Source organism: Erpetoichthys calabaricus, chromosome 7 (assembly GCF_900747795.2).
Source record: "Erpetoichthys calabaricus chromosome 7, fErpCal1.3, whole genome shotgun sequence".
NCBI lineage: Eukaryota > Metazoa > Chordata > Cladistia > Polypteriformes > Polypteridae > Erpetoichthys > Erpetoichthys calabaricus.
In genome coordinates this window covers 23,382,931-23,409,076 of record NC_041400.2, presented here as the reverse complement: position 1 = coordinate 23,409,076, position 26,146 = coordinate 23,382,931, and the positions used below count along the sequence as shown (strand labels likewise).

The window sequence follows — 26,146 nt, the reverse complement described above, 5'->3', positions numbered from 1 at the left end:
AACCACATGACCTCAGGAGTAGTTTGGTTAACCTTTACCAAGTAATCCATGAATGCCGGTTACAACTGTACTGTGCAAAAAGGAAGAGGTATGTCCAGTGTCCAGAAGCACCATCAACTTCTGTGGGCTCAGGGGTGGCTGGGATGGCCCATCACACAGTGTATTGTGGTCAGACAGATCAATATTTAATGTCTGTTTTGGAAGAAATGTATGATGTGCCCTCTGGACCAAAGAAGAAAAAGACCATCCAGACTATTGCGAGCTACAAGTCCAGAAGCCAGCGTCTGAGATGGTATGGGGTTGTGTTTTGCAGTCCTATGAAGGAACCATTAATGCCCAGAAGTACATACAGATTGAAGACGACATCTCTACAATGGACATCCGTGCATATTGCAGTAACACCATGCAAAACGACGTTCTGCGCGCATTACAAAGGCATGGCCGCACAGCAAGTGGGTGCGGGGTGCAGTCCCGGCCTGCCCCCTACTGAGAATGTGTGGGGCATTTTGAAATGCAAGATGTGACAATGAAGACCCCCCACACTGTTACAAACCTTCAGACCCTTCAACCTGGAGGGTGTTGATCAGTGGAGATTCTCCAAGGGGATGATCATCATGGAAATGGAATGGAATCTCGAAGAAACTAAGAAGGTCATAATCGGGTCACGTGAAAAAAGTTTAAGAAACCCCCTGCAGTAGGCTAACATGTTAAAAGTAACACGCATTATGGAGTCCGATTCCGATATAAAGTAACAATCAACCTAACACAGTACTTATGTTACTGAAGTAAAAATGTCTGCATTATCTCTATATATAATACGCTACCCTGACTGTTTGTTTGTCTGTCCAGGATTTTAAATCACCAGTAGCTCGCAAACCGTTTGACCTATTGAACTGAAATTTGGTACACATATACTACGTGACATCTACTATCCGATGATTGACCTCCAAGGTTATTCCTCATTTTATTTTTATTTTATTTTATTGTAGAATCAACTCTCGACAGCAGGGTGGCTGTGCAGCACATGTGTACGGACACCATTCTCATCCCTACCACCTTCGCCGTCACTTCCCCTACCTCTTCATATCTGAAATCATTCTTGTGGCAGATTGAAGACTTAAGTGCCAGCTTAAGTGAAAAATTAAAGAAAATGTAGTAAGTAATTGCAACACAAACACTGAGTTAATCAGATTTAACGCGAAAAGATGCCGATGAAGGAAGAGAAGAAGCGGGTCGCTAGGGTGGAGAAAAGAAGAAACCAGCCAGCACATCAAACCGCTGAGCAAACAAATGCTAAATGTACAGAGAAAGAGGAGGAAAACTATAAGTCAAGTGTATTCACTGCACGTTATCATGCGTTACTGGTTATTAATATTTTAGCAGCCCTGGGTGTAACACGAGAAGCACACGCATCGGTATGCCAGTCCTTTTCAGGGCTCAGCCAAACTGCCAAGCAGAAATGAGTTTGCTGCATGCCATGTGGTAATGGAGCCTTATAAATAAAGCGTCGGTTTGACTAAACATTTTGTAGTTGCCAGCATTGTCACCGTAGAGATGGGCAAAGAACCCCAGAACTTTCTCGTTGTACCTTTCAAGACCGAGAAGGCTCACGAAGGGAGACTCCCAGGGCATTATAAACGCAGTCTTACAGACGATAACGGGGAGAGATGGGATAAGGGACACCACACGAGACACTGGATGACCATCAGGAATACAGTGAGAGCGGAACAGCCTGTCTAGTGAAGTGACTCTTATTTTTACGAGGCGTCTTACACGTCTTTTATAACGCAGTATGATTCTGTTAGAAGACTGCTGTAAATCATTTGTTGTGGACTAAACACGCCTGTTATTGAGCTTAACTCTTGTTTGGCGTGTGTCTCGGTTTTTCCATCTTGGAGCTGATTACAATATTTATAAAACACAAGATGATGACATTTAAGTCTTTTTACTTGCGCATGAAAAAGGCGGATTATTGAGAAATCAGGTTTGTGGCTTATTCAGGTTATTCGTCCTTAATTCGGTTATGGGAGTGCATGTAAATGCACTGATAGTGTCTCATAAACTTTGTGTCCTGCAGGGGGCATACCAGCTCCCCTACCTGACAAAGACAGATGCAGACACATGTTTAGCAACATGCACAGGCTTTATTTAGCTGTGGTAAACGCTTTCTTTTTCGTTTCCCACCAGCACCAAAGCACAGTACAGCAAAGAGCAAGCAGTACTGAGCACACCGCACTTTCTTTACTTCTTGTTTTTGTCTTTCTGTCTTCCGCCCTCTACTCCTCTCAGCAAGTGTCGTCCTCTCCCTCCCGACTCTGGCTCTTGGAGCAGTGGCAGTAGGCAGCTTCTTTTATGTTATCCACAGGAGTACTTCCAGCGTTCCCAAAGCTTGGCTTTTGGGTAAGGCTGGAGCCCCACGAAGTAGGACTCCCCAATCCCTGCAGAACCCCCTAGCGGCACCCACGAAACCCAACAGGGCTGAGTTGAAGAACTCCAATTTCCAATCCGTGGTGATGTAAAAAACCAGGTGGGGGTGCCATCTAGCAATCCGGGGGCGAAAATGCCCTGTGCACGCATGAAGGCATCCCGGCCAGTAAAGGGCCCTGACTGTCTACCACAATTGGTATGGATAAAGTCCTCACAGGTGGCGCAGTGGTAGTGCTGCTGCTTTGCAGTAAGGAGACTCTGGAAGATTGTGGGTTCGCTTCCCGGCTCCTCCCTGTGTGGATAGCGCTTTGAGTACTGAGAAAAGCGCTATATAAATGTAATGAATTATTATTATTATTAAAGTGGCCATAACTTTACTTTTTTTGAACTCTCATAGTTGTTTAAATAAATTGCACAACTTATGAGTTGGAGAGCAGCACAGTAGTTAGAGCAGCTGGCTTATGCCTTCATGCTCCTGGTTCAGTTCTCATTCAGATTATCATTCACTTAATTCCTCTTGCCCTGTGAATTTTTCCAGGTTTTGTGGTGTCCTTCCTTCATATTGAGAGCTATAGGCAATTGGAATTATGACCACTAGGGGGTGTCTCGGAGCCCGAAACGCCAGACAGAACTTGCCACACAAAAGTCCCGGGGTCAAGTGGGCTTTACCGCAGTACAGACTTCTTCCAATAAACACAATACAATTATTCTCCTTCTCCTTCTTATCCTTCCTCCAATCCTCCCCTGGTGATAGTTGCCTCACTCCTCACCCGACTCTGACTAAACGAGTGAGGTACGGCAGCCTCTTGTATCCTCGAAACACTTCTGGTGGCAGGACATTGCCCAAGGGAAGCACTTCCAGGTTAGACGGAGACCTCCTAAAGTAGGGGTGGTCCTCCTCTGAAGCTCCTTATGGTGGCACCCATGGAACCCAGCAGTGCAAGTCTACAGGACTACAGATCCCAATATGCCTTGTGGGCATGTGCATGGGTGCCCCGGTCCAGGAGTGCTGCCACCTAGTTTGTTGGAGGAGCATGCAGTCTTGACAGGCTGTGTCCCCTGGTCCTTCCATTGTACTGGCCCCTTCTGCAGGTAAAGGTTTTCTGTCCAATGTCAATCCATCCATTCTGGCGTGCCTCTTGAATGAAACAGGGAATGGGCTGTATCCCGGCTGGTATGCCAGTCCGTCCATGTCATCCTCCACAGAAGAAATGACCAAGTAGTGTGGTGGAGAGTAGGACTTTGGGAAATTTAAATCTCGACTTGATGTTATTTTAGAGAAATTTGGGGGTTGGACTGGTGGGCTTGATGGTCTGAATGACCTGTCATTGTCACAATTGTTCTAATGTTCTTCACACACACATTCACACATTGGTTAGCCAGGGTCTTGAAACTGTCCTGCTGTAGTGAGTGTGCCCTGCAGTGTACTGGCATCTCATCCAGGGTTGCACCTGATTTTCTCCTCACGGCTGTAACTGGAAGAACCTTCTTCTGAAATTAAATGGATACACGGAGGCAAGTTTGTACTGTACACTAAGTAGATAATTAGAACATCGGATTATGCAGAGAGTTTCAATTTACAGATTGAGTTCATTGTAAACAACAACTACATCAAATTTCTTGTCGTCTGCTGTTGTGATCTGTCAGCTTGAGACCCTCAGAATTCAACTCCCTGCTGACCCCTGGGTTAATGATGAATGATGGAGGCCTAGTGTCACTGTGCAGACAGACATGTTCGCAGCTGTCTGATAGATGATGAAGAGCTCTCTTGATCCTTTCACCCTCTCAGTGCTTTTGCCCTTCATCACCTACACCCCCCCCAGCCCCCCTGTCTTATAGTACTGACTTTAAAGCTGAGAAATATTCAAAGAGCTGATTGAAAGCTTTCCCTTCCCAGGTGCAGTTCGGCTGCGGGGCGGCAGGACCAAGCTGGAGGGTACAGTAGAAGTATATTTCAACGGAGTTTGGGGGAGCGTCTGCAGTAACAGCTGGGGAGACGAAGACGCCTCGGTAGTCTGCCGACAGCTGGGCCACAGGTAAGTGATCTGTCGGGAGCTGACATGTGCTTGCTAACCTGAAGAATTAGCTCATTCCTAGCGTGCCACGCATATGGTGGCCCAGCATGCATTCTCATGTGTTCAAGGAATGCATTGCTTTGGAAGGAGGCAATCATAAAATTTTCATTCCCTAAGAACTATTGTGAGGAGAATTGGCCGTCCTCCGCTATTTGTAATTTATCTCACAACATTTCTCAAGTTTATTCATTTTGCCGTGCTTGTCATTCACTTGCATTACAGTGGGGTGGCGTCCTGTCCAAGGTGGGCTGTTGCTTTACTGGCATATGGTGTTACAATAGACCGGGGCTGAAAGAAAACACGTTGATGAATGGATGGACTGATTATTTGTTCATGTCTTTGTAAAGAGCACAGGGTCGGAATGCCTTTATTCTCTATTTAGAGTTTGAGCTGCTGCTTGACCCCTGAACCTTTACCCCTGATGCTGTTTTAACTATTGGAGCTGACACTGCAGAAATTCAGACCTCCATTCATTTTAAAACCTGTGGTAATAACCACAAATGTTGTACTGTGCGCTACCTCTGAAAACCAACAGATGGCAGATTGATAAACTGTCCACCTAAACGAAAGGATAAATGTCTGTGCATTCCAACAGATGGCATGGCACATTTTTAGTAATAAAATGCATTGCTTTTGTCATTCCAACAGATGGTGCATCACAAATGTTAAGCCTGCTTTTATGAATCCCATTCCAAATGGCATATAACAGAAACATAGGCATTTTATTTGTCATTCCAACATGTGGTGCATCACAAACATTAACATTGCATTTACGAATCGTATACCAAATGACATATAATAGAAACATACTGTATGCATTGCGGGCGGCACGGTGGCGCAGTGGGTAGCGCTGCTGCCTTGCAGTTGGGAGACCTGGGGACCTGGGTTCGCTTCCCGGGTCCTCCCTGCGTGGAGTTTGCATGTTCTTCCCGTGTCTGCGTGGGTTTCCAAAGACATGCAGGTTAGGTGGATTGGTGATTCTAAATTGGCCCTAGTGTGTGCTTGGTGTGTGGGTGTGTTTGTGTGTGTCCTGCGGTGGGTTGGCACCCTGCCCAGGATTGGTTCCTGCCTTGTGCCCTGTGTTGGCTGGGATTGGCTCCAGCAGACACCCGTGACCCTGTGTTCGGATTCAGCGGGTTGGAAAATGGATAGATGGATGTATGCATTGCATTTGCTATTTTAACAGATAGCACATCACAAACATTAACACCACGTTTACAAATGCCATATTAAATGGCATATAACAGAGCCATATGCATTGCATTCATCATTCCAACAGATGGCACATCACAGACATTAACACTGCATTCATGGATCCTATACCAAATAATATATAACAGAAATATATGCATTGCATTTGCTATTTCAACAGATGGCGCGTCACAAACATTAACATCATGTTTACGGATGCCATATGAAATGGAATATAACAGAGCCATATGCATTATATTTGTCATTCCAACAGATGGTGCATCACAAACATTAACACTAATTTTACAAGACCCATACCAAATAGCATATAACAGAGCCATTTTCATTGCATTTGTCATTCCAACAGATGGCACATCACAAACATCAACACTGCATTTATGGATCCTATACCAAATGATATATAACAGAAACATATGAATTGCATTTGCTATTTCAACAGATGGCGCATCACAAACATTAATATCATGTTTACGGATGCCATATGAAATGGAATATAACAGAGCCATATGCATTATATTTGTCATTCCAACAGTGCATCACAAACATTAACACTGCTTTTGCGAATACCAGACCAAATGGCATATAACAGAGCCATATGCATTATATTTGTCATTCCAACAGGTGGTGCATCACAAACATTAACACTGCTTTTGCGAATACCAGACCAAATGGCATATAACAGAGCCATATGCATTGCATTTGTCATTCCAACAGATGGCATATCACAAACATTAACATTGCATTTATGGATCCCATACCAAATGACATATAGCAGAGACATATGCATTGCATGGTGCACTGCAAACAATTTCAACCCATTTTAGATAAGTAGCTCAGCTAATGAACATAAAATATAATAAAAACTTACCAAATATATCCAAGACAGTTGTCGAGTATTGAGCTGCGTCTTGTGATCGCAAACAAAATGTTACTTAGTTTATACATGTCATTTTTTAACAAAATCCCTCAATTTTATGAGATTCAGCCATTTTAAACAAAGACCTGTGTGCAGGCTATCTAAGTGTTTCTCTTCTTCTGTAATAATCTTTCACCACCTCAGGCCATGATTTCCCTTTGAATGACCAAATCACAGTAAATGTTTTACACCATGTGGCTGGTTTTGTTTTGATTTACACCCGTATTTACGAAAATGTATACTTACCACGAGAATAACAGGACCAGGAATTTGTGATAAAACATTTTTTTCCAGATCACTTTTGTTGTCATAAACAGGCTATAGAAAAATAGAAAACTTGTGATCCTGTATCAAAATTTGTGCTGCTTCATCGGAAGTTTTTGGGCTTTCATTTTCCAGTGGTGCCCCATGACTCTTTGGCCTCTATTATAAAGCATCAGTGAGGGCAAGACACTTTTTAAAACATGTAGAAAAACACTTAACTTTAGATCACCATTTTCTGTGGCAAATGCATATCGTATAGCATGTATGTGAAGAAATAACTTCAGCTTGAACAATGCCAAACTTTTCCTTTTAATGCTGAATCTAGTTTAAGTGCATAATTGATAAATGATTAATGTAATAAATTAATGATTCTCTTATTCCTGTGCAATTAATGCTATCATTGAATAAAACCAAAAAGTGTTTTAAGATATAAGCATGATAAAGCCATCCATTCATTTCATTTCATTTTTGCTGTATCCGTGACGTGATCATGCATAGCCAGCACCTGTCCCAGCAGGACGGCATCCACTGCAGGCACAAAAACTCGAATGGGACACTTGCATACACACCCACATTTACTTCAACTTGAAAAACAGCAAAAATATCCTTTAAGAGGGGCATGCTGGAGGGATTATATCTCTTGACTTGTCTGGGGCCACATGGGAATTCCTCTGGAGAGGCTGGTAAAAGTTGCTAAGTGTAGGGGGAGTTTGTTCTTTATGATGTCTTTATTTCAAATCAATGAGAAATGAGACCATATCATTCTTCTGAAATCGAGAGTTCCCAAGCGTGTAAGCAGTTCTAAAAATGTCCAATAGAGGGGGAAATACTGTCAACAACCCCGGCTAATAACACAGAGGGCCATGTGGAATCTTTATAAAAAAAAGGTTCTTTGTTCTTCTCACCTCAAGAGTTCACAAGCAAATAACTCCTGAACAGTTCTATGAATTTCCATTAGAAGGGGAAACATTTTCAAAAACCCTGGCTCGTAACTTAGAGGGCCACATGGAATCTTTATAAATAAAAAGATTTATTAATATGAAATGATCTGTAGCACAAAAATCGGTTCTGAGGAGCACAACAACAAAAGATATGGCAAAGGCAATCCAAGGTGAACAAAATCCCAATATGAATTCCAATGGCAAGTCAAAATGCAGAGCACAGAGTTCACAACTCCAGTAAACCACAAAGCAGAAGACAATCACAAAACCAAGAACTCACCACTGCCAATCACACCCTAATGAACTGCAGGGGACTGTGGGGTGCAGTGATGGGCCAGTGTCCCTGCCTCTTGGGGAACCACACACAAAACACAAGGAACACAACACAGGCATAAGGAATATGGAAAATCATAACAAAAGTAGCATTAAAAATCAAAAATGAACAAAAAAGACAAAACAAGAATCTGAACCCCAGCCGTAGGAGGAACTCTGAAATAAAATTGTTTTATATGGGAATGTGACAATGCGGGTTCAGCTCCATGCTCCCATCTTCTATTAGGGAGCCCTTGAACCCAACACCATCGATAGTTCTAACCGAGATGAGCCAGAAAGTGAGGCAATAACATTAGAGCAAGAGGTTGGTGTAAAAAGTGCTTTTATTTACAATAATTCAAAACAATGAGTTCAAATAAATAAGTGCAACAGTGCAGTGCTTTCAAAGTTCAATAAATAAATAATCCATTAAAACAAACGTGACACATGTAGATTAAAATAGAAAAAACACAATCCTTTAAAACTGAGGTTAAAACTGGAAGCAGTTGTTTAAAAACCAATGACAATGTCCGGTGCTTCTTTTAAGCTAGCATCTCACCTGCTTCTCCCGTTAGGGCCCTGCAGCAGGCGAGACGCTCTCTCTGCAGCTGACCTTCTCAGTGTGCTTCTGCTGCCAGTCGCCGTACCGATCCTTGGCTCCGGTCGGCCCTTCCTGACAGTGACTTGGGACTCCCCAACGACCAAGGCTTCCATGCTGGGGACACCACGTCCCAAGTCCAGACTCACGCTGCCTCCCGCGGCCTTAAGCGGAGGCTCACCCGTCTCCCGGTCACTCCCGTCCTTCATAAAAGTAGTCTCTACGGTAGCGACCACATCTACTACTTCCCTGGGTGTCAGCCAAACACCCAGGCTGTCTGCTCAGCTGCCGTGAGCCTGCTCTCGCTCGCTTTCCTGCACCGGCTTTCTCTCGCTCGCTCGCTCCCTTCCTGCTTCCTTCTGCAACCTCCGTTTCCTTCTCTTTTCTTGTTTCTCGTTCATAGCCGGCTCACGCTTCTATTTATGCCGAGAGGACATAGCAGCTGCAGCACATTAGCCCCAGGAACAATCATGGATGTAGGCAGTCTCTGACCTGTGCACTTAGGTGAGAAGCGCCCACACCACAGATCGCCCTGAGACCCGCTACAGCCACCATGCCCCCTCGCTAATCGGATAGAATAGTCTATGGTAACCAATGCTGAACAACGGCAAACAATATCAAAAATGTCCATAAAAAAAAATTCCCGTTACTTGTCAAAATCATTCAGTCGTATGCTCACAGCATCCCAAACACAAGTATTTGTTACTAATTATCGTTAAATAAACCACCTCCAGAAAACACTCTTGTGGGCGTAAAAAGGGATGTCTTGTGTCATCCAGACACCCGGTGCCTTCTTCTACCAAGCAGTTTCACACCATGATGCTGCCACCACCATACTTCACTGCAGGTGGGATGTGTTTTGATGCGCTACACATAAACATTGGCCTAAAAGCTTTATGTTGGTTTCATTGATTACGAAACCTCTCCCCACATTGCAGCTGCGTCACTCTCCATACGGCACAGGCTTTTGCGTGGTTCGTTTTGAGTAATCGCTTCTCGTTCAGGTCAGTGTTAATGTGCAGCTCCTGGGGAGTCATTACTGAACTCCATAGCTCCTTCAAAGTGATCATTGGCTTCTCCCTCCTAAGATGGGGTCTGGGTGGTGTGATGCAGCTTCCGCTTCCTGCTCATTCAGCCAACAGTGCCCACTGAGACCATTAGACTCTACCTGCAGATCTGCATAGCTCCACTCCATTGAGGAGGTTGTCGCTTTACGTGATCAGTCTGTCAGTGACGACACCTGGTCACTCTATGGCTACTATTAGGGTTGGTGTATCAGACTCAAGTCAAGTAAACCAAATGACAAAAACCTGCAGTCCAATTGGCTGTCTAGTGGAGCTACTGAATCACGGAGCTGTGAAGGACTGCAGCTGGACACATCTCAATGGGACATCTGGACACCTGGATGTTGTTTTCTACCCTTTTCCTAATTTATGCATTTGTATTATTATGGGGTGGCATGGTAGTGTGCTGGTACTGCTGCTGCCTCACAGTAAGGAGACCAGAGTTGATGTCCTGGGACCTCCCTGTGTGGACTTTGCAGGTTCTTCCCGTGTCTGTGGGGGTTTCCTCCCACAGTCCAAAGACATGCAGGTTAGGTGAATTGGCGATCCTAAATTGGTCCTAGTGTGTGTGTGTGTGTGTGTGTGTGTGTGTTTGTGTGTGTGTGTTTTTTCACCCTGCGATGGACTGGCATCCTGCCCAGGGTTTGTTGTGCTAACTGGGATAGACCCCCTTGACCCTGTTCAGGACTTGGCGAGTTTGAAAACGACTGACTGACTGCGTTTGTATTATTTTATGTCTAACATCTTCATTTCAAGAGCCGTCCTTCAGATTCACAATGACCCCTTAACCATGCATTTTTTATTCAGAAAGTGCAGCCTTTAATTTAATTTAATGAGTCACCAGTGGAGGCCACGTGTCCTCATAATTCAGTCTTTCTTCACTTAAGGCTTCTCAAACAAACGAACTAAATACTTATGGAAAAAGCATATACTGTTTTTTTTTCTTCTGATTTTCATTTTTTTTTAAATGTAAAAAATATATCTTAAAATACATACCCTGTACATTATATACACACATCCATTATATACAGTATTTGTTTTCTTTGAAGAAGATGACAAAAAGATTGTTGAGGAATCGACCAAGTGACAGAGTTCCTGCAAGCAGAAAGCCCATAGCAGTGGAAATACAATTTGCTGCTCTAATGGGCACCACGCTGGTGCCATAAAGCATTGGTGACAGATGGCAAGGTGGCCTACTGCTAGTGAGATACCATGCAGGGTGGCCAAAGTAGCGAGCGCAGTCAGGCGCTGAGTCCATGGTCAATGTCTAATGGGGCGTGGGCAGCAGTCATCCTGGCACTAATCCTTGGCACAGCAGCTGTGAGTTAGTGGAGATGAAAGTCAGGAGGGTGAGACAAGGGAGCTGAAGAGATGAAGAATGTTTGATGGTGACAGAGGCTTTTTATTGTCTTAATAGCATAGTCACCTGGCCTGAGCCGCAGATGCAGTGCAGCCTTTTTGTTCTGATAACGAACAGGACGTGCTGAATAGGGAGTCCTCTACTCTGGCACACCAGTGGCCAATCTGAATAAAATATCAGGGGCAATCAAACAATATGTTCAATTCAAAATTGTCAAAAATCAGCCACTGGTGAGGAGGGATGATTATAGGGAGCAACTTTAAGCAAAAAAAGTTAAAAAAAATCTTCTCCATCCCTCGGTCCTGACTGCTTGGTGGCACCCATTTTTTCTAAACACACAATTCCCTCTCCTGCTCCTCCCACATCCCAAAATCACACACGTCACATGAGTGGATGTGTCCTGTGTTGGCGGGATCATCCCAATGGTGCTGGGATTCATGACCCTGAACTGGATTAAGTGGCTTTGAAAATGGATGGGTGGGCCTAAAATGAATAGATGACATGTTAAGAGCTCACAGAAGGTAAACAGTACCAACCCTGAGCAGACAGGGGGCCCTGTCACTAAACGCCTCTCCTTATTTTCCGTCAGGAGGACAGCTGAACCACTCCCGCTTCTGCCAGGATGCCTCACACCTCTTCTCCCGGGTTTGTGATATTTAGGGCCTGAAGCCACAGTTGGGGATCATTTTAGTTCAGAGGGTTCCTCCAACCAATCTGCTTTCTCCTTTGGCTTTATGACAATTTTGTTATTTATTTTGCTTCTTTTAGACACCGAAATTAAACTGGGCTACCAGCTTCACATGGGAAATTTTATAAAATAATGGGCCTCAGTTATGGTGCCATCAGTTAATCGGGTGTATTAGAAGTGCTACGTAATAAATTAGCGCTTCTCTCCGTATACTCCATTTGTAGGTTTTTTATCAAGGGCTAATATTATTGGTAGGCGGTGGGATTAGTGGTAGTTAAGGCTTTGGACCGTAACCCTAGGATTTTAGGTTCAAAACCCACTAAGGACACAGTGTGACCATGAGGAAGTCACGTTCGCCTGTCTGTGCTCCAATTGGAAAAACAAAAGAAGTGCAGCCAATTGTAACTCAGATGTTGTAAGTCTGCTTAGATGGAGGAGTCAGTGTGGTGTAGTGGGTCCACAGCTCAAGTCAACAGGGCCACTTTTTAAAAAAAATAATCGCCGTCTTCGCGGCTTAGAGAGAGGGCGTGGTAGTGTGGCTGGAAGCGGTTCCCAGGGAAATTCGTGATGCGGGCGATCCTCGCTTAAGTGCACAGGTGAGGAGTCGTCCGCATCCATAATTATTCCCGGGAGCTGCTGATTGCCACACCTGATCCATGTCCCTGTGATAAATAGAAGCGCGAGGTGGCTAGCAGGGGAGAAATGAAAAAAGAAAAGGAAAAGGTGAACGGAGGTTGCAGGAGAAGCGGGGAGAGGAAAGCCGGTGCAAGAGAGTGAGAACGAACGAACGAGTGAGCGCAGGCTTGTGGGCAGCTGAGCAGTTAGCCCTAGCAGGGTGTTTGGCCAACACCTAGGGCAGTCGGTAGTGGTCACTCCCGCTGAGCATTTATTGAGGAGCGGGAGTGACCAGAAGAAGGATGGCTCGCCGTGGAAGACAGCGGGAGTCGGGAAGCTTGGGAGGTGGATGCCCCAGCGTGAGCGTCCTGGTTGCTGGGGAACCCAAGTCTCGGTCTGTGGAGAGCAGAACCAAAGCCAGGGATCAGGAAGCCTCCAGATCAGCAGGCAGAAGAAGGTCAGCTGCAGTTAGGGTGACTCCCATGGTGCATTGCCTGGATGGGAGAAACAGGGGAGTCGCCAGTCACCAGTAGAAAGGCACCGGGTTGATTTTAAAAAGACAGCTTCCAGTCATTGTTTTAACCTCAATGTTTGTTTTAAAGGATTTTTTTCTAATGGATTTTAATCTCCACCCTTTCACTTGTTTTTATGGATTATTTATTTAAAGATTTTGGAGACACTGCACTATTTATTTGAACACTGTTTTGTTTGCACTTTTTGCACCATCCCCTTACTTCATTGTTGTGCCTCACTGCCTAGCTCATCTGTGACATTACTGATGGTGTTGGGTTCAAGGGCTCCCAGAAGGAAGATGGCAGCATGGAGCAAACTCGCATTGTCACAGTCAGGCAAATAATAAGTGATAATAATATTATTAGGTGACTGGAGCTGCTTACTCCTGAACATGCTATGTGTAATTGTAAATGAGTAAATCATTTCTGCATGAAATCAATTCCTGCTTTCCTTAGTGACTTGTCTTTTGTTCACCTTAGGGGTGTGCGGGGCCGAAGGCTGACCAACCCCACGTGGGGCAGGTTACATCACACACTGTTACCAGTATGTGTGGACTGTATAAACTTGCATGCGAATTTAATAAAAATTATGTTAACATACACCGGATTTTCTCATTACAAGCCATCAGTTGTTCCCAAGTCAACCCAGCGACTAATGGGCCATACTTATTTTAGAAAGGGATTATACTGGCGACCCATTTTGGGCGATGAATGTGGACTATGAAATGTTTTCAAAAACATACATGTATGGAATTTGAGCGATTTTAAAAGGGTTCCTTTTAGAAGCATCTCAGATATATACATACTGGAGAATTTAACTTGACAAATCCGCTTGAACGGGACACACGGACCTCAAAAGTGGGGCCCCCTTAGGCGCGGAGCCTATGGCGGTCGCCCCACTTGCCACCCCTAAACTCCGTTCTTGCTTTTGTTGATGGTTTAGAAAGACATGGACTAAAGATAAAGATTTTGTGGCGGGATCCGCTCCTATATTGTAATGTTCGCTGTAATTAAAAAAAAAAAAAGAACGTTAGATTTGAGTAGCCTCATAGGACTGAGTCCAACACAAGACTGTCGCAGTGAAGAATAGGCAGTCCTTTTATAGTCGAGGGAAAGGAAGAGGCGGATCATCTGGACGAGGAGGGGGAAAGTGTGTTCTGTAGCCAGAAGTAAGTGGGATAGATCTTATTTGGTCCTGCAAGGAAGGAGAGAAGGCATTAGTGCAGATGATTAGCCCCGCTTATCGGCACTTCTGAATCAACCCGACCCTGCTGCTGCTGCTGCAGCCGCCTCCTCCTCCTAATCCCCCGCAACCCCAAGCGCCCCCCACACACATGCGCGCGCGTGTGTGGGTCATTGCAGAACACAATTTTACAGGAAAGTGAATTGTTTTGAATTGAAATGGGTAATCATTAGGAATAATGTGAAATTTGAGTATGATTATCATTATTAGATGTTTGCAATTTTCAATTTTATTACGTCGTTCATGCTTGTATTTCCTTCCGTGTTTTTTGTCAGTTATATGTGCCCCCCCCTTTAAAGTTCTACAGATATGATTGTATATGCAAAAATTTTGGAGAGAAGGGGGACAAGGCATCCCCATATAAAGTAAGCAGACACACATGTAAATGTAAATGATTTCGGAGGATAGCCATGGTGGGGGTCCCTTTTCCTCTTAAAGTCGTAGATGTAAATGTACAGTATGTTAAAAGAGTAGCTTGTGGAGGATCTGTTAAATTTAAACTGACGCCATTAGTCTTGGACTCAATGACTGCACTTCTGCCTCTACTTCTCTCTCCCTCCCTTTTTATAACACCCAGGCTCACAGCCACAACATCTGGCACTGGCACTCAAACTTTATAGCTCGCTTGCTAACCGTTGTGCTTGTCTTTTCCTTGAGCTTCGATGAAGCGTCCCCTTCTGTTTCATACCTAACTGCACATACCAAATGTGATTGTGTTTCTTTTTTCCTGTCCAGGATACCACCTCTCCTTCAATAATTAGAAGTGTCCGGCTTGGACGAGTTTGAACTGCCAGTGTCTACAAAGGCATTAGTGGACATTTTTTTTTATTTCTCCTATAATAATAGTTGAATTTTGGAACTCTGAGGCTTATCTGCAGTCTTTATCTTTGCATAAAAATTCACACATTGGATCGTGTCAGCATTCAGCAACATTTGGAGGCCACGTTCCTTTATGTGTTTGAGCGGCTCAAGTTCTCTCCACTTTCTGCTTTTGTGATTCTGTTGCAGGTACAAAGGCAAAGCGCAATGGAGTCCAGTGTCCTGGCTGGCCCTGTTTCCGATACACTGGCAAGCCGTGCACTGCCGTGGGGATGAGAAGGAGCTGCTCCAGTGCGAAAAGCAGGCATGGAATGGAGGGGTGTGTGCCCAGAAGCAGGCTGCTGCTGTTTCTTGTATACCTCAAGAAGGTAAGCAATTGAACCTCTTGTATCCCATTGAGCTTTTATTAAAACTGAGTACGCCTGAGATATGTGTGGTAAGATAATGTAGTGACTACAAATCAGCCCTCCATGTGTGAATGTATGACAGGGCCCTGTGTGGACTGGCACTCCAACCATGGCTGGGGCTTTTGGGATAGACACTAGCTTTGCGCAACCCTGAACTGGATAAGGGGATTAAAAAAATGAATTTGGTATACTAAAAACAAGCAATGCAATGCAGATATTGTCATCTTCAAGCATCATAGACAGTGGATTCAGATCCCTGAACTTTCTGTGTACTTTATTGTGTTGTAGATTTAATTTGAAATGGATACATTTACCAGTTTTTCCCACCAATCTACACTGAACAACCCATGATGACAAAGTGAAAACCTGTTTTCAGAAAGATCTGCAAATTTATTAAAAATCCAAAACTGAAATCTCATTTATATAAATGTTCAGACCCTTTGCTGTGGTACCCCAGAGAGGTCCTTGAAGAAAACTCGCTCCAGAGTGCAGGCAACCTCAGTTCACCGTTCAGCATGAAAACCGAAAAGCATACAGTCCAGAAAATGCTGGAGGGGCTTTAGGACAAGTCTCTCAGTGTCCTTGAGGGGCCCAGTCAAAGCCGAGACTTAAACACCATTGAACATCTGTGGAGAGACCTGAAAATGGCAGTTTACAGATGCTTCCCATCCAGAAGAATGAGATAAACTGCCCAACTCTGGGTGTGCAAAGTTGTGAACGCTGCCAAAGGGGCTTCTACAAAGTACTGCTTTAAGGGTCTGAATACTTATATGAATGAAAGTTTTCAGTTTCTGATTTTTAATCAATTTGCAAACCTTTCTGAAAACATGTCATTATAGCTTGTTAAGTGTAGATTGATGGGTGAAAATGACAAATGTATCCATTTAACATTAAATCTACAGCAGAATAAAGTGTGCAGAAAATGAAAGGGTCAGAATAACTTTCTGAGTCCACCATATGTTGGCACGCTGTGACCAAAGAAGTCTTCATTTCAGGTAGCGCATCAAAACCAATACGTTCTGGGAGGTGTAACCACCGCTACCTAACTTGGTGTAATATTTAAATTGTACTCTTTGTCATTTGCCACATAAGACCACAACATCAAAGAGTCAATGACCACCAGTAGCTCACTGTGTGACCTTAATCACTGGCCACACTGCCAAATATAGAAACAATTGTTCAGTACTTGTAAAGCACCTTGGGACGCTGTTCACTGTGAAAGTCGCTATATAAAAGCACAGCTTTATTCTCCATCACTGTATAAACATAAGTGAGTCACTCTAATCCAAAAGGTGTGTTCACATTTTGTAAAAAAGTCAGAGTTAACGTAAGCTGCCCTAATTCGGGTGTTCATAAAAAGTGTAACAATTTTCTTCATGAGGTAGAAGTCCATACTAAGTAAGAATAATTCTGTCATATATTTAAACTACTAGAACATGTGCTTCAATTAAAGTGTACATTTTCTCAATAGTAATAGAAATTTGTCAATTTCACCCTCTAATAGAGGTCCATAGGGGTCTAGATCCCTAGTAAAGGATCAAAAACTAAAATTAACATTATAATCATTATCAGTGACCTTAAAATAGTCTGAAACGCTCCCCCACATGCTTATGTTTGAAATTTGTCATTTTTACCCTTAAGGCAGAGGGTCTTAAAGGACCACCAGTAAAGAAGCAAATGTAAAAAATATATTCTTGATTAGCAACCTTGAAATGGGATAAAACAACACTCCGCGTACCTCATTTTCTCGATGATTTGAGAAATGGAGAAACTTTGACCCCTTTGTTGTAATCCATTCAAACATAAACGTCGCTTCAAGGGCAGTGATTATCCATCCATCCATTATCCAACCCGCTATATCCTAAATACAGCGTCACGGGGGTCTGCTGGAGCCAATCCCAGCCAACACAGGGCGCAAGGCTGGAAACAAACCCCAGGTAGGGCGCAGCCCACCACAGGGCACACACACACACACTAGGGACAATTTAGAATCACCAATGCACCTAACCTGCATGTCTTTGGACTGTGGGAGTAAACCGGAGCACCCGGAGGAAAGCCACGCAGACACGGGGAGAACAAGCAAACTCCACGGAGGGAGGACCTGGGAAGCGAACCCGAGTCTCCTAACTGCGAGGCAGCAGCGCTACCCACTGCGCCACCGTGCCACCCGGCAGTGATTATGAGTGTGTTATTCTTTTTGATTTTGTTTTCTGTTACAGTCAAGACTATTTAGACATTAAACATTTAAATTGAACCACACTTTTTAATATTTCAAATATTTATACACAACAATTTTTGCTTATCATGTACTTCTACCTCATTCCTTACATTTCTTATGAACACCCCGAATTAGGCGGTTTTATGCTAATTTAGACCTATTTCAGATTTATCTTCTGAGAGGTTATTTGGAGGACTTGAATTTTGGAATATTTTCCTCTTTGACTCATTTGATAGTTGCTCTTGACAAAACTTAACCTTAATACAAGCCAGCAGAATCGTGTGCATGGCAGGGAATGGCGGCTTTTGTGAACCTCGACAACACTGACTTGCTCCTTCTGCTGTTTGAAGTTGTACCAGGTCAGTTATATCATCTTTGTAACTGTAAAAGTAAAAAAAGCAAGCAAAAAAAAAAGAAACAAAACAAATTCACTTAATGTATTGGACACACTGATAGCTGATGTGGAAACGAGGATGATAGCAAAATTGGATGCCATCATGAAAAATCCCCTCCATCCCTTCTAGGAGGCGCTCTCTTTGAGCACTTTCAGCCACGGGCTCATTTCACCACAGTGCGCTAAGAAGTACCTCTGGGGGTCTTTTCTGCAAGTCAATGCTTCCACCCAACGTACTTAAGTTTATAGCTTTGCGCCCTCCCCCACCATAACCTATCATCTATGCGGGAGGAGCAAAAGCTTTAGATTCGTCAAAAATTTCGATCTCAGTTTTTCGATGGATCTCGATGTTTTAGGGTCCCCTGATACCAAATACATTGATATGTCGATGATGGGTGTGTGCCTGTCTGTCTGTGTGTCACAGTTTCTCGAGGACGGTCTAGAGCTGAAATGGCTGGATGGATAAATACGGAACTCGAAACTTAAGCCTGTTCTGAGGTGATGATATGCTGGTTAGTTTTTGAGCCAAATTGTGCAAGAGAACGAGGCACTGTAGAGGAACCTTCAAATGAATTTTTGATAATATTTCAAAAATTATGGCAAATACCGTCATTCTGTAATTAATTATGAATTCTTCTCGTTAACTGCTATGGTAATGATCTATTTTATGATCAGAAACATCAGCATCAGAGCGGTAAATAATTACTGAATTGTTATAGAATAGTTCGGGTAACTTGATTCCTAGGGTGCAACACCTACTGACGTTCATGTCTAACTTTTTTGTATTTATTTATTTATTGATTGATTGTTTGAGTGATTGACAGTTTTAATGATTGATTGAGTGGTTGGCTATCTTATCTGTCCTGTGAGTCTGTATTCTTGTTTTTTACATTCTACTGCTGTGTGTTTTTGACTCTCCCCATGGGATTAATAACGTTTTATCTAATCTAATCTAATGACTGACAAGAGAAAAGTGACTCTCTAGACATGGCTCTGTAAGCTATCGTGCAAATAGTGATTTAGCATTTAGTTAATATTTATGATACACTGAAAACGACCTAACTGTTGAATTATCTGCACATTGCACATCTGCACATCAATATCTCACTGAGACTAAAATTTATTGGCGAAGCGCCACACTGACCTGCTATCCATCACTGTGCATTGCAGTTAACAATTTTAGCTAGAGAATTCAATGAGTTTTAATTCTGCTCTTTCAAAGATGTTATGTTTAAGGAATATGACCCACAAAAAAGCCACAGACCATCCACAACCAACAACTAACAGCAGAACATAAATGCCATTTTTATTTCACTTGAATTGGAATCTGCCGTCTGGGAGCGCTACTGAGCCACCGCAAGTCTATTGCTTTTTAACCACATGAAATTGTAAAATACTATTGAAAAAACCTGTTTGAAATTATGTACTCTACTAATACAAGTAATTGCTATCACTGTTATTTTTGGATGTGACTAATTTTTGCAAAGATATTTAATACAAGCGTGATACATGTCTCTTTGGTGAAGTAAATAAAGAAAAATGTTCCAACTTTCAAAACAGTTGACAAAGTCTCTGAATGTACCTGAATAGATAGATAGATAGATAGATAGATAGATAGATAGATAGATAGATAGATAGATAGATAGATAGATAGATAGATAGATACTTTATTAATCCCAATGGGAAATTCACAAATATTATTAAATATATATTACGCCATTGTGGATTTTTATTATGCTTTTGTTGCCATTCACTGTGGAAACAAACACAGAAGTTTCAATGAAAAGAATGATAATCAATGTAATGTGCAGCCATGCTTTTATGATCCCAAAAATTCTTCATCTGTGTGCCACTTAAATTGTAAATCGTTGGTGTGCTCGAAACCACTTTTCAAACAGAGCCTGGAGACAATTAAAAGGACTCTGAAATGTGACATGTGTATTTTAGTTTCAGCGGCTGTGTTTGTTCCAGTGCGGCTTGCTGGAGGAAATACCGAACATGAGGGAAGAGTTGAAGTCTACCATGGCGGCCTGTGGGGCACCATCTGCGATGACCAGTGGGACGATTCTGATGCAGAAGTCGTGTGCAGGCAGCTTGGCTTTGGGTAAGATGATGATATGGAGATGGACCTTTCTGATTTATACTCGATAATAGGCAATGACTCTTGTATTCTTATGTGTGATAAAGAGTGTAGGAAGAAAAAGTTGAAAGTTTAAGAAGAAGACTTTGTACTATGACTTACTTAGTTCAATTAAATTAAACAGAACTTGTTTGCTTGTTTTGCTTACCACAGGGAAACGGGAACAGTCACATGAGAGACCTGGGGTTGTCTAGCATTCTTCAAAATATTGGTTCTTTCATTCCATGTCATTTTTCTTTTCTGGGTTGTGTGGTTCCTCATAGAACTACTGCTTGATAAAGCACCATTCCATTTTGAGATGTGTTCTCTGCATATGACCTTGGTTTTTTGTGCTTTGAGAGCCTTTCTTGTATAAAATCTTTATAACGTATCATAGTCTGCCTCGCAGGACACTAATACATTAGGAGAACCTGGACTTAGCCGGTGTTATGGTTATGGTCATAAGTCAAATGATCATAAGACGCATGGGTCGTAAGTCGATGACTGCCTGTATTTATTTGGATCCATAACAGACTCCATACAGTAAATAACCATAAACAGATCATAACAGATTTGTGACACTCCAGTAAGTGATGATTTGATTACAATAGATAGATAGATAGATAGATACTTTATTAATCTATCTATCTATCTATCTATCTATCTATCTATCTATCTATCTATCTATCTATCTATCTATCTATCTATCTATCTATCTATCTATCTATCTATCTATCTATCTATCTATCTATCTATCTATCTATCTATCTATCTATCTATCTATCTATCTATCTATCTATCTATCTATCTATCTATCTATCTATCTATCTATTGTAATCAAATCAAACCAGCAGAGGGACGGAGATGGCTGCAGCCTGATATGTAAGCTGGTAAGTGTGAATATGAGAAGGTAATACTTGGGTTTCAGGATGTTTAACAATCATGGGAATAGGCTCCCCTCCACTATCAAACAGATGACATGCTATCTCATCTCATTCTCGAACCCTCTTAATCCTCTTTAGGGTCACAGGGGTTGGAGTCTATCCTATCAGCACTGGGCACAAAGTAGGAAATGGCACTGGATAAAGCACAGGTCTCTTGCAGGGTCCATTCACGCACATGTCCACCCTCCCACAGGGCTAGTTTAAAGTCGCCAGTCAACCTGCATATGCTTCTCGAATAGGCCCTTGCCGCTCATGACCCTGAGTCGGAGCACAGCTGCTCCATTACAGTTCAAGGAGACTGGGATCAAATTAGTGGCCCCGGTTCTCCAGAGGCTGCGTGTTCTCAGGGCTGTTTCTAGCCTTTTTGGGGTCCTTAAGTAATATACATGTTTTAGGACCCTCTTTGCCATTCTTGTATGCATGAGTTGGGCCCCTTCAACTCACCATTGTTGTTCTTCTCTTGTTTACAAGTCCACCTCAGCACTTGATTGTGTCAAGAAACAGAGACACATAAAACTAGTTGGGCTGCGGAGGTATTCTGTTCAAATTTGTCTTGTTGGTTTTAGTTTATCATGGTATTGGCTAACGGAAAATGAATTCCGGTGACACTGTATGCCCTCCTCCATCGCTGGTGCACAAATGAAGGTTTTGATCGTCTCCTAGGAGCCTTTAAGCCCCAAGAAGAGAAAGGGAAGGGCTACAGGAGGAGGCTGGAGAAGGTTCATTGTTTATTTTACCAGGTCCATGTCTTCCTTTCTGAAAGCATAAGAGGAAAACAGTTGTGAGACAGTTTAACATTCAAATCCAACAAATCAGTCTTCATAAAAGACCTGTCTATATATATATATATATATATATATATATATATATATATATATATATATATATATATATATCCTCTTTAATAAAACCCCTGTGTGCGTCCAGTGTCCGTGTGTGTGTGTGTCTTCTGGTGAAGTGCGCATGTGCGGGGCACGGTGCGGTGCTTTGAGCAGATCCTTCAAAGGCCGTCTGACGCGTCACACAAGACAGAGAGGACAGGACCCATAAAATATCGCGCGGTTGATCCAATCGGATTTCTGTAAATGAGGTAAGACTTAAAACAAAAGGCACGAAAAATCCAAATGGGTACTGAGACGCGGAGACCAACTTCCCCAAAGAGGTGGGATTAGTGTTTGTTGTTGTGCAAGTGTTAACTCTGAGGATGTCAGATTTGCGATTAAGAAGCCTGGCCCGGTAAAGTGTAAAGTGTCAGTCGTTGGAGGGGTTTTCCTAAATATACGAATTTTCATGATATTACAATAGGATGACTTTTAAAAGTAGATATATTTTCGCGCACATAAAATCCGTTGCTGGGGAGACGCCACACGTGCAATAATCAGCTGCAAGCCAGTACAGATTAAAATACTTGGCTGGGGAAGTGCACAGTACTTGCTGGAGAGACGCCACAAGCACGATTATCAACTGCACGCCACACATTACATCAGTTGCTAGGGAGAATCTGCTGATTGCCCACCGTTGTGACAGAAAATTAAACGCATATTACGATATCAAATCCAGTATTACTGTCAGAGAAAAGTACATGCATTTTACGGAAATACAAACCAGTATTACTGTGAGAGAAAATTAAAGGCACACAATACAGTGACGCATATTACAGCCACATACAAGCCAGTATTATTGTAACAGAAAATATTATGGACTTTCAAGCCTATATTACTGTGACTATCTACTAACAACAAGCTACATAAAAAAAAAGAAAAAGAAAATGAGCGTCAGAAAAACGCTAAAAGAGAAAGACTCAGAAGAGCAAATAGATCTATAGAAGAAAAGGAAAATGAGCGTAAAAAAAATTATCAAAGAGAATGCACTACTGTTCTAGCACCCATTATTGTAATGGGCTTAATGTCTAGTACTGTATATATAAAATCCAATGTCTGTCTGTCTGTCTGCTTTTCATGAGAGAACTACTTAATAGATTTAGATGGGTTTTTTTTCTATAATTTGCTTGAACATTCCGGTTGATTTTGTGACTTCTCTCATCGCGCTAAGTATCATAGTTTGCTTGCGGTCCCATTTTATTTGTGCGAATCCGAGAGAGACACTGCGGGCTGAGGGAAGGAGGGTGAGGCCCTCCTCACTCACGTGCCAGCCTCTGTTCGAGTCGGTCTACCTCTCACCATGTGTTGGAGTGCACCTTGCCTCCATTTAGCTAACGATACCTGTTTGTTCAACAGACATTATCATCTACAGATTGTTAAGGAGTAACGTTTGACGTTTTTGAGAGAGATATCAGAGTTACGTGTGTTTTAGAGGGTAGCTGCTGATTGCCAGAGATATCACAGCCACGTGCTTTTCTCCCCACACGCGGAATGCTCTTCTGTCAGAGCTGAACACGATTAGATACAGTGCCAATGTCTATCGATTTTTAAAGTTTGTCCTATTTCACTACTATGTGGGCTCAGCCGCAGGGAACAGCTAGTTATAAATAAAATGATTTGAAATAATGCAGTAAAATATAGTGTGGGATGAAGTATAGGGGGGTTATCACTGGTGTATCACAAGAGATGTTCATTTTTTTATTATTGTGTATAACCCCAATTTTACCATCATTTTTTGGTTTAGATCAGCTTTATGTTAGTTACAAATATTTTACATCTTACTGCGATGCTATGACTTTTTTGTTAGGTACCCTAACAGCCATATTGTGTTTACTACATCCAAGACCTTGCTAAGCAGGGATAGCTGGTGTTGTGAACTATGAGTCCCAACCACTAAAGAGTTCCAGAGCGCTTAGTCTCAAAAACCTCCAATAATGTCCTCTAGAGGGGGAAATCACCATCAAACTCCGGTTAGAAATAAGAACGAGCACTGAAACTTTATAAAATAAAAGATTTACTCTTCACAAAAGGTATTCCAAGCACAGTGAAGCTCCATGGAACACAAAGGCACAAAGGCCATCCAAATCAAACAAATCCCAACACAGATTCCAAAAGCACGGTCAAAAAGCAGAAAGTCAAAAAACATAGAGATCCAAAAAATTCACAGAAATGTCAATAAACACAATTATACACACCAACTCACCAACGAACGGGTAGGAACTGGGGGAGACCCTCCGGATTAATTGGGCGGAAGCAGTGGCGTAGCTAGCTTGCTGAAGCCCCCTGTGCAGCGTCCTGAGGTGAGCCCCTCCTGACTAGCATAACTCTTAGGAATTTATTTGCAACTGGGGCCGGCTGGGCCGTGGTGTGTGCGACCGCGTCACTATCAGATCACACACTGGTGACAAACAAACCAGCTCTCTAAATGAAATTTGTGATAACTTTTTTAATCGCTTTATTAGGGCAGCTGTGAGTTAGCAAAAATAAAATAAATTATGGGAATGGAATGTGGGAGGTGTGGGTAGTACAATGTGGACATGCTAACTTTAAAAGACAACTTTGTGAAAGAAGATGATTAAAACTTAATGTAAGCTAGAAAGTAGGAATTGTTCTGTGCTATACGATGAAGTAATTTCAATTTGTAAATAATTAAAACGACAACACCGGCTGACAGGATACTACTACAGAATCGACTTGTTTTACACGAGTTCTGAGAAAATGGACATCATAAAGTGGTCACGCTGACAAATCCTCACAGTAGTGACACTAATGCACAGTAAGCCATACTAAGGTACACAATGAAACAGATTACAGACAGGATGGATTGAAAACTTGCATGAAATGACAACAATTGAGAAGAAGACGGTGCTATAGCGTTCAACGAGAAGATCAGCAGCAGCATACAATTCATCGTCGGCCATTGAGGTCAGAGTTGATGGTAACAAGAAATTGAATGCTGAAGCCGCTGCATCGAGACTGTGCAACCGCTGTTTTAGTTATTACATTTTTATTTTTTTAAAATGCATATGGCCCTGACTAGGCCCCCCAAGCTCGTAGGCCCTTGTGCTTTGCACGCCAGTGGGCAGAGGGCAATGCCTGGTGGTAATTGGCAGGAGACCCCGTCTCTTGGGGGGGCCACCCACAAAACACAAGGAGCATAACAAAGACAGCTTATATACTTAGGCAAAACTGAAAATAAAGATGCACAGTGTCAAAATTAAAAAAGAATTAAAAATGAACAAAAGAGGCATAAAACATGAGTCTGAATTCCAGCCAGGGAGACATGACAGCCAGTTGGACACCAGTTGTGTGACGATATTAAATTGCACATCCTAATTATCCAGAATTACGGAAAAAAACAGTTGTGTGTTTTGCTTGGTTGCTTCAAACTTCTGCTTGGAATAAATCACTATGATTTCTGATCTGGGTTCAAGTTTTGACAAATGTTAGGACTGATTTTTGGTTATGACTTAGGCTCAGTTAAACTTTTCTCCTACATTAGTATGCCCAGAGCCAGGAGATTGGCGACAAACTCTGGAGCAGACATTGTGTAGGTGAAGTTTGGCGCACTTTATCTAAGTCAGTGATGGCGAACCTTTTGGGCTCAGCGTGTCAAATATTATAATATATAAATCGGCACCTCCAAATCTGAGACCATGGTCCTCAGCCGGAAAAGGGTGGAGTGCCCTCTCAGGGTTGGGAGCGAGATCCTGCCCCAAGTGGAGGAGTTCAAGTATCTCCGGATCTTGTTCATGAGTGAGGGAAGAATGGAGCGTGAGATTGACAGGTGGATCGGTGTGGCATCCGCAGTGATGCGGGCTCTGCATTGGTCTGTCGTGGTGAAAAAGGAGCTAAGCCGCAAGGCGAAGCTCTCAATTTACCAGTCGATCTATGTTCCTACCCTCACCTATGGTCATGAGCTATGGGTAGTGACCGAAAGAACGAGATCGCGAATACAAGCAGCTGAAATGAGTTTCCTCCGCAGGGTGTCTGGGCTTTCCATTAAAGATAGGGTGAGAAGCTCAGAGTAGAGCCGCTGTTCCTCCGCATCGAGAGGAGTCAGATGAGGTGGCTTGGGCATCTGTTCAGGATGCCTCCTGGACGCCTCCCTGGTGAGGTGTTCCGGGCACATCTAAC

General features: G+C 42.8%; 1 protein-coding gene across 2 annotated transcripts in view; it reads left to right on the top strand.

The window, feature by feature from the left end:
• prss12 (serine protease 12) overlaps positions 1 to 26,146 on the top strand; it is a 153,114-nt gene that overhangs the window by 9,059 nt on the left and 117,909 nt on the right. Inside the window, exons 2-4 of one of the 2 annotated variants that reach the window (XM_028804991.2) lie at positions 4,325 to 4,463; positions 15,236 to 15,414; positions 20,037 to 20,169. In XM_028804991.2, coding sequence (XP_028660824.1) covers positions 4,325 to 4,463; positions 15,236 to 15,414; positions 20,037 to 20,169 — 451 coding nt within the window. Of the gene's footprint in view, positions 1 to 4,324; positions 4,464 to 15,235; positions 15,415 to 20,012; positions 20,170 to 26,146 lie in introns of both variants that reach the window. The other variant, XM_028804990.2, reaches the window with a different exon arrangement.